The sequence below is a fragment of the Cryptomeria japonica genome, chromosome 3, assembly GCF_030272615.1.
Source record: "Cryptomeria japonica chromosome 3, Sugi_1.0, whole genome shotgun sequence".
NCBI classification, from domain to species: Eukaryota; Viridiplantae; Streptophyta; class Pinopsida; order Cupressales; family Cupressaceae; genus Cryptomeria; species Cryptomeria japonica.
In genome coordinates, this window is record NC_081407.1 from 766,709,133 (window position 1) to 766,718,387 (window position 9,255).

Genomic DNA, 9,255 nt, shown 5'->3' on the forward strand with positions numbered 1-9,255 from the left:
ATTTCAGCTTTTCCTTCCTCTAGATTATCAATCTGAGCTTCCATCTTCTTAGATTTTTCCTCCATTTCCTGCTTCCATTGCTTCTGGTCCCTTTCATCTTCCTTCCTTTTCTCTTCCAAATGCTTTCCATTTTTTCCCAGATTCTTTATAAATTCATAATTCCACCTGTCAAAACCCAATCTAGCCTCAGATAGGTTTTTGAGATTATCCATAAATAACCCTTCTCCAGCACACTCCTTATCTTTGCTCAGATTCTCCTTGACTGTTTCTTTCTTAGGTTCCTTAGTCTTCTCCTTCTCAATATCCATTTCTTTTTCCTCATTAATCTTATCATCCTTCTCCTCCATAGGCTAGTTGTTGTCATTGCCTAAGCTAGCACTATGGGTAGGACTATCTTGGTCAGACACATCCTCAGCTTCACCTTCCTCTTCCCCCACATCCTCTTCTTTCCAACTTTCGTCCCTTCTAGACTCATCCATTTCCATCTCACTACCATCTTTTCCGGTATCCTCTGAATCATTCTTATCCTCTTGGATTTTCATCCTAGTAGCACTTTTTCTCTTTTTTCTCTGAGTTGACTCTTTCTTGCTGGGTCTGCCTTCCTCCACCTTTCTCTTGCCTTTCCTAGGAGACGTAGATAATCTCTTATTTTCCTAGATAGCAAGGATTTTGCAGTTCTCATATATGAGAAAAATGAGGCCAGAATGAAGCACCAGATTCGAAGGATTCTTGTTGTGCTTATTAAGAGGCCTCGACAGAGACCTGAAGAGGTAGTAGGGTAGAGAAACCCTTTTCTCGTGCCTAAAATGATTTAACAACACAAAATGGTATGTGTGGGCCCTAGTAAAATGATCTTCCACTATAATATATTCCATGATAGCATTCAACACACAACCCCAAATTTTCTTAATGTTGGAAGCATCATAGTAACCCCCCATAGCTTTACCAATTTTTGCCCTCTCCTTCTCCTTGCGCGAAAAAAGCTTAACCATGTTATTAGAAACTTTCAAATCTCTAAAAATATTGAGACTTGAGTGGGACATACCTGTTGCAGTCACTATGAGGCCCGCATCCAATTTAAACCTCACACCATGAATTTTAAATGACCCGTTACTCCAATTTCAGTGATTTTAGAGACTGCAATATTAACCCTAACTTTATCACAATCGACCAGCTTCTCCATGAAATTTGTCATAAACCCTTTTTCCAGCTTAGTCCATACCTTTAGCATTTCCTTCCATTTGGAGATGTTATTTGGTTCCTCCCTCCTTAGATCCCCTCCCATATTCAAGTTCAAAACACTAACTCTGTTCTTCTGCAATTTCAGAGATTCCTTCCCATTGTCTCTCAAAATTTTAAAAATGTTAACCCACAAAGTGTGCGGAGGATTAATATCTTTGATTAGGATCCTGCCACTTTGCCAGGTAATCATAACCTTTCTATAAATGTGTAGATTACTCATTATAACTATCATAATTGATTGTGCGGTCCCTCTTTCCCCATGAATCTGTCCTTTCTTAGAAGATCTTTAATATTAAAATTAATATTGCCTTCCCCATACCAAATGCTTTGAGCTTCGGAATTAATGCCTAGGTTCACCAGGCCATCCGCAACCAAATTTTTTTGTCTAAAGGCATGTTCAATTATAATAACTTTAAAGCTAGCAATAATTTCTCTATCTTTAACAATTATGTTTTCTATAGACCACGATGGCTCAGTTTCCCCTTCAGGCACTTGATAATATTTAGAGAGTCTCCCTCCAGCCATAAGTTATCATGATATAGATTCTTAGCAATAATGAAAGTATTCAAAGCTGCAGATGCTTCTGCATAATGACTAGTTTGACTACCCAGGGGGCCAGCAACTGCCACAAGGCAACTTCCAGGAAAATTCCTAACAATGCCCCCATAACTAGCTTTACTCGGATTCTCCTCCGATGCCCCATCAAAGTTGGCATTTATCCATCCCTGAGATGGAAAGTAGCACACAAGACCATCCCTACCCTTATCCTTACTTGATTTGATAATAGAAAGGTTCCATCTATCATTAAAGTCTTCTTTAGCTGCTAAACCATGATCAGTTCCATTTAAACATTCAAATATTCCTCTATAGATTTTATCCACCACAACTTCAGGGTTAGCACTTTTATCCCTAGAAATCCTATTGTTGTGCTCCTTCCAGATGTTCCAGATAACATTAGGGAGAGTAAGTTTCCATAGCTCAGCATTCTTAGGGTTGGAATTAGGACAGTACCATTGCTGCCAGAACTCCCCCAGAGAGTTCAGGAAAACCCAGCTCAACTTCCACCTACTAAAAATAATTTTCCAAATTTCCTAGATGAAAGTGCACTAATAGAGAATGTGACAAGTAGACTCCTCTACCTTGCAACAAAGAGAACACCTGTTAGGAAAAACAAATCCACGCTTTTGGAGGTTATCAAGAGTCAGCACCTTATTTTGGATAAAAATCCAAAAGAAGATATTAACTTTGAAAAGTTATGTTACATTGAAGGTAAAATGTGATATACATAAAAGAATAATCATCCTCTTTCATAGATATTTTTTCAAAATGACATTTCACAAATTTTAAAGTGGAAGTTGTATCAATAAAAAAAAATATTTCTAAATCTAAAAATGATTTTATTCATTTGTAATGTTTATCCATTTTTTATGGCATGATGTTTACCAATTTAATAACAAATTACCATATTAGATCAAATAAATGCATTCATGAAACAAAGATATCAACCACATTGTGTGGTGTTGTATTTAATAAGAAAATTTGAGTTACATTGAAGATAAGAAGTGAGATGCATATGAGAATGAAGATCATCCTATTCCATACATATATTTTTGAAAGTGATATTTTTCAAAATTATTGTAGGAGGGTTCCATCAAGCAAAGAAAAATTTTCTAAATCTAAATAATGATATTATTCAAGTTCTTATTTATATTTTTTGGTGTGATGCGTTCTAGCCAAATAAAATATTAGAAAATGATACTATTCAAATTCTTATCCATATTTTATGTTGTGATGTATTCCAATCAAATTAAATACTACATTATAAATCAATCTTGAAAAAAGCATATATCAACCATATTGTGTGGTGTTGTACTCAAGAAGAAATGTCTTGATACCTCTTTTAATTAAAATCTTTTCATTATGTTTTCTATAATACACAGTTGTATAATGTGAAGAAAAGAAAAAATTACATGATTGCATTCTCCAAATTTGATTCACCACCATTATGTGAGTCATCAATAGTAAGCATACTCACAATTCACAATGATTATATAAAAATAGCTATTATTATTCACAAGGCAACTATAGGTGTAATGAGGGTGAATTAGGTGGGAGAACCTCTTCATAGTGAAGGAGTATTTTGTAAAGGTTGTGGATGTTTGGTCATCTAGTAATGATAGTGGTATGCATGTTTGGGGTTCTTTGTGGGATGCTGATGTCTATGTGTGTGATAGTAATATCTAAGTACGTGTATGCAAATGAGGTATCAAAGGGGTAAAAACTAACTACCTATTTTTAAAAATAGTATAAAAAAAAAAAAAAAAAGTCCAAGGGGTTGAGCTTAGTTGGTTAAAGCATTGAGTTCTCAATGTGGAGACCCAAGTTCAACTCCCATGAGGGACACCTTTGTGTAGAATTCTAAGTTGTGACTCTTGGTCTTCCATTGGTTGTATTTGTCACATTGTTTAAAGTGGATTTCTAAGTTGTGACCCTTGGAATGTGGATGCTCGAAGGAGCAAAAATGAGCTTTGTGATTCTATGATACTTAATACAAAAAATAGTAAGTTCTATAAATTAATTTTTAAATACTATAGATTAAGAGGGTGGAATAGAGGAAGCACATTAAGTGACCATTGTTTTTTCATAAAAATATAATTTAACAGTGAGTGTACTCCCACTAAAATGTTGTTTTCCAACTTGAAGGTAAGTGCATGCAAATGGAGACAAAAAGGGAGGTAAGAAAAAAAAAAAGAAAATGTATAAATAATTAAGCATAGAACAACCTTATATAATTTTTTTAAAATTTAAAGCTTACACAAAATGTTTGCATCATCTTGCAAGTCTTACCATACTTGAAATTAAACCCAATACTCCTTTTAAAATTTCCAATTTTTGTAGAGATAAATTTTCTCGTTACTTTTACTTTAGCAAATTAATTTAACTAATAGATAATTTTGAACACTATCCAAACCTTGGTGGTTTAAGTCGTAAGAAATTGGACAAATTCATTGTTCACAATTTCAGCAAGTGGAGCAATGAATTTTCATGTTGCTTAACAACTTTGACTTGATCAATACCTTAGTAAGCTTCTTCCGAATCTTCCAAACATCCTTAACTGCTTTATCATTGATTGTGAAGGCATTCCAATCAACTGACTCTACATCACAGTTTCTTCAAGTGGAGCAATGCATTTTCATGTGTAGCTTAACAATTTGACTTGATCAATACCTTAGTAAGCTTCTTTCGAAGCTAGGGTAAGCTTCTTCCAAATCTTCCAATCATCCTTAGCTGATTGTAAAGGCATTTCAATCAACTGATTCAACAGTCTCCCACAAATATTTTCCTATAAAAATGTCATCATAATCTGGGATGGGTAAGGAGTTCGAATTCAACATATTAAATTTTTGACGAAATTCCAACATAAATAGGCCTCTCCTACTACTTTCTGTAATACTTTGTCCAACTACAACTTCAATTATTAGAAATCTCCCTCAACGTTATGTGTCATCCCTTCAGCTATCGCCTTTACCAGCAACAGCTTTAGAATATAAACTCACCTTAAAATTGGTGATCTGTTTTATTTTTGGCTGCATCTATTTTTAGCGGCCTTCTATCTTTTGATCAATATGCAGTAGACCTTTATGCAGACCTTCAATCATGTGGTCTGCTCCTTCAGGCCTTCGATCGGCAATGCATCGGCTTTTATTCAAATAACTTTTGCAACTTTCTTTCAAACCGTCGATCTAGCCTGCTTTGATACCAAATTTGAATCTGAAAACAGAGGTGATAACCAGAAGCACACTACGCTACAGAAACAGAGAATGTTATCACAGAAAGAAACTTCTATTAAAATTCAATAGATTACATCATGCCTCAGTAATGAGGTCCTTTCCCTGCAATAAAAAACTCGACACACTTATTCCAAACTGTATTTGAATCAGCAATAAAATTCTCTTTAAAAGAGCTTGCGGTCCCTTACAATAAATTGTAACATACTCCTAAAAATAGGAGATAGAAGCATTAAAAGACTCTCAATATGACATCATCATGCATAGTTTGTTAAACTAGCAGATAAAGTGGCACAACATCACCTTAAACAACAAATTTAGGTTTCAATAATTAATTCGCAACATACATTTCATTGATATATTGTACATTATAACATTTGGCCTTAAACACCATAGCCTAAAATTTGCTGGATAAATCTTCTATATTTGACTACACAAGGGAGAAACTCGAAACATCTAAAATGTAGAACTTTGACTGTCTGATGCTGATAATGTAGTGGGATTGGTATTGCGTAGGAGGTCTGATATAGTAGATGTTAAATTGGAGGAAACTATATTTCCTTTCAAAGATGTCTTGAGGTTCTCCAAGGCCATGGATACATCTCTCATGGAGGGTCGTTCTCTTGGCGATTCATTGGTGCATAGCAAACCAACATGAATGAAAGAAAGTAGAAATCCATTCTCTTCCATGTTTGAATTCACATCCATCAGCAGCCTACTGTCAACAATTTCTGCCACTCTATTTGGAAAAGCTGAACTCACCCACTTTTGCAAATTTAGGTCTCCCACAAACATGTCATCACTTGGCCTCTTCCTTGTAACCATCTCTAGTATCAGAATTCCATAACTGTAAACATCTCCCTTTATAGAAATATTCCCGCCCAATCCATACTCTGCAATTAATTTTGCTCATGAAATTCCTGAAAAACTATTAAAGAAAAGGTTAATGTCAATGTAAACATAATTCAGAAACATTACCTGGAGCAATATAGCCAATAGATCCCCTGAGTGCAAATGTTGTTGTACTCAGTGAATCTATAGAGTTTGGAGTAGTAATTAAACGGGATATACCAAAATCAGTCACAAGGGCTGTCATGTTGGCATCCAGGAGCACATTGCTAGGTTTTAAATCACAATGCACAATTTGCAAAGGACAATCATGATGTAAATATTCCATGCCATGGGCTACATCTGTAGCAATGCTCAAACACTCACTCAATCCCAACTCAAAAAGGTCCTGATCCTCTCTGTTAGGGTGCAAATGATTTTCCAAGCTCCCATTTGATGCATATTGAAGAACCAAACCTTTCAAGCTAGGGTAGTAAAATGCACTTATGATTTTAATGAGGTTGCGGTGCCTAATCCTCCCTAACACTCTGCATTCTGTGTTAAAACTCTTTTGAGATTCTTCATTATGCAAATTAAGAGACTTGATGGCAACGATCTTTCCATTCCTCAAAATCCCTTTATATACTGAACCAAAGTTACCCACTCCAAGCAAGTTTGACTCATCAAATCCAGATGTTGCAACGACAAGATCTTGAAAAGGAAATTTTGGATAGCTGAGCCTTTGAAGAAAAAGCTTTGAGGGATGCAATAGTTGTCTTGAAAATTTATGCTTCCACAACATTCGTGTAATGAAAGAGATTAGTATTAAAGCAATGGCTCCAGCAACTGAATATAATATCTTTTTGAGCAGTGAATTCTTTTTTTGGGTCTGCTTTGGGCATGGAGGCAATGAATAGTTTGTTGGGCCACAGAGGCCAAGGTTACCCTCAAACAATGTTATAACAGTTCTATTTGGAAACAGCCCTCCATCTGCAATTTGACCTGACAAATTATTGAAAGAAACATTTATGTAGTTAAGTACTTTTAGTCTTCCAAGGGACATTGGTATTGAACCTGATAGAAAATTGACAGAGAGGTCCATTTCCTGGAGATTTAGTAATTTGGAGAGTGAATCTGGTATTGGACCTTCAAAGGCATTGTATGACAGATTTAGGTGCTCTAATTGTGTGCAGTCTCCTAGAGCATTTGGAATCACCCCAGTAAGTCGATTCCCAGATATGTCTATGGCTTGAGCGTTTGCAATTTTACTCATCTCCTGTGGCAAGGACCCTTGGAGAGAATTCCATGAAAGATTGAGAAAAAATTGTAGGTTTTGAAGGTTGGCAATGAGTTGACGAGGTATCCTTCCCCGTAGTTTATTGTAAGAGAAATCAAGGAGCTCCAAATTGCGACATCCATTTAAAGTGGCAGGGATCTCACCTGATAAGTTGTTATGCTGAAGATGAAGACGCCTAAGTTGTTGGGGGCTACAAAGAGAATCTGGTATTTTACCAGACAGCTGATTTTGACCAAGATTTAAGAGTCCGAGATGTTGCATTTGACCTATCTCCATTGGAATGCCGCCTCCTAATTTGTTCCCATTCAGATACAATCTTTCCAGCTTCTGGAGTTTTTTAATTTCAAATGGAATGCTGCCACTGAAAAAATTATTGCCCAAGTCTAAGAAGGTTAAATTTGTCAGATTGGAAATTTGCTGTGGTATGGCTCCACTCATCATATTGCTTGATAAATTCAAGTGAGAGAGATTAGTAGACAGGTGGCCGATGGATGGAGGCAACATACCAGTGAGATAATTAGCTGACAAATCTATTAATTGCAAGTGAGAGCAATTTGTTAGATCATTGAGAAAAGCCAATGTGTTTCTGCTGGTACTAACAAGTTGATTTTGGCTTAGATAAAGCGTGGTAAGGAGGCTCAACTTACCGAGCTCCATTGGGACCATTCCACCGAGCTGGTTTTTGGTTAACGAAAGTACTTCGAGACCCGAACAATTTCCAATGGAATTTGGTATGTTTCCACTAAGCTGATTTGCCCATAAACTGAGGTATTTCAAATTGGAGAGCTTGGTACCAATGTCCCATGGAATATGTCCACTCAGCTGGTTTTGAAAGAAATCCAATCTATTCAATTTTGAGAGATTTGTTAAAGAGGAGGGAATGTTACCTGATAGGTGGTTTTGAAAAAGCTGAAGCATCTGTAGGTGAGTGAGCATGCCCAGTTCAGGGGGAATGGGACCTGTGAGATCATTTTCTGCCAAATCCAAGTTAACTAAGGCGGACAAATTTCCTAAAGAATGAGGAATGGCAGTGAGATTGTTTGCTCCCAAGTAAAGGATCCTCAAACTTGTAAGGAGGCCTAGATCGGGTGGAATGCTACCATGCAGTTGGTTAAAAGAGAGATCAAGGTAATGCAAACTGCGGCAAGCGGAGATAGTGGGCGGAATGGTACCTATGAGATCATTTATTTGCAAATCCAGTCTAACTAAGGCTGACAGATTTCCTAAAGAATACGGAATGGTACCGGTGAGATTGTTTGCTCCCAAGGTAAGGTTCTTCAGACTTGCGAGGAGACTCAGCTCGGGTGGTATGCTGCCATGCAGTTGGTTATAGGAGAGATCCAGGTAATATAGACTACGGCAAGCAGAGAGAGTGGGCGGAATAGTTCCTTGTAAGTGATTGTCGTGGAGCCAGAGTATTTTCAGGCAGGGAAGTTGGCCTAGTTGAGGTGGAATGGTACCAGTGAGGGCATTGCCAGAGAGATCTATGGTTTGAAGAGAGGAAAGATTCCCCAGGATAGGAGAGATGGTGCCGTGTAAGTTTATGTAAGACAGATTGAGGGCGAGGACAGAGTGAAAAGAGGGATGGCAGTTAACGCCGGTCCAATTGCAGAGGGGTAGAGAGGGAGTCCAGTTGCGCAGTGAAATGTTATTGTTCAAAATGGCAGCTTTAAATTGCAAGAGCAAATATTGTTGTTGTTGATGAGAGATATTATTGAGAGACTGAGGAAGAACGGAGATTGAAAACATGGAAAGCATGAAACCGAAGAAAAAAAGTGGAGCCATGGTAGAGTTAAAAGAGCAGTCGTATTACATTGAAGGTAAAAAATGAGATACAGGGGAATACTCGTCTTTTTATATAGATATTTTTTCAAAGTGGCATTTTTCAATTTTTTGGGAGGAGGTTGCATCAAACTAAGAAAAGATTTTTAAAACTAAAAATCTTATAATTCAAAAGATGTCTAATCATATTTTATAGTCTTGAAGTATATCATTTGCATGAAGAATTATAATATAAAATAAATTTATTCTTGAAAGAGACGTAAATCAACCATATTGTATGGTGCTGTATTGAAGAAAAATATTCATGTTGCATTGAAG

The 9,255-nt window shown here is 36.6% G+C and overlaps 1 protein-coding gene across 1 annotated transcript; it reads right to left on the reverse strand.

Moving 5' to 3' along the window:
* Window positions 1-5,334: 5,334 nt before the first annotated feature.
* On the reverse strand, window positions 5,335-9,005 carry LOC131061873 (putative leucine-rich repeat receptor-like serine/threonine-protein kinase At2g24130). Its single transcript, XM_057995732.2, has 2 exons — window positions 6,009-9,005; window positions 5,335-5,923 (listed from the first exon to the last, which is right to left on the reverse strand). The coding sequence occupies exons 1-2, from the start codon at window positions 8,938-8,940 to the stop codon at window positions 5,487-5,489; spliced, it is 3,369 nt and encodes a 1,122-aa protein (XP_057851715.1). The 5' UTR covers window positions 8,941-9,005; the 3' UTR covers window positions 5,335-5,486.
* Window positions 9,006-9,255: the final 250 nt, after the last annotated feature.

What these genes read in the sequence shown, in the direction of transcription:
- LOC131061873 (XM_057995732.2), bottom strand. Translation starts at nt 8,940, where the DNA reads ATGGCTCCACTTTTTTTCTTCGGTTTCATGCTTTCCATGTTTTCAATC. An exon ending in TATTGGCTATATTGCTCCAG is followed by an intron (nt 5,924 to 6,008) that starts GTAATGTTTCTG and finishes AATTAATTGCAG; the next exon opens with AGTATGGATTGGGCGGGAAT.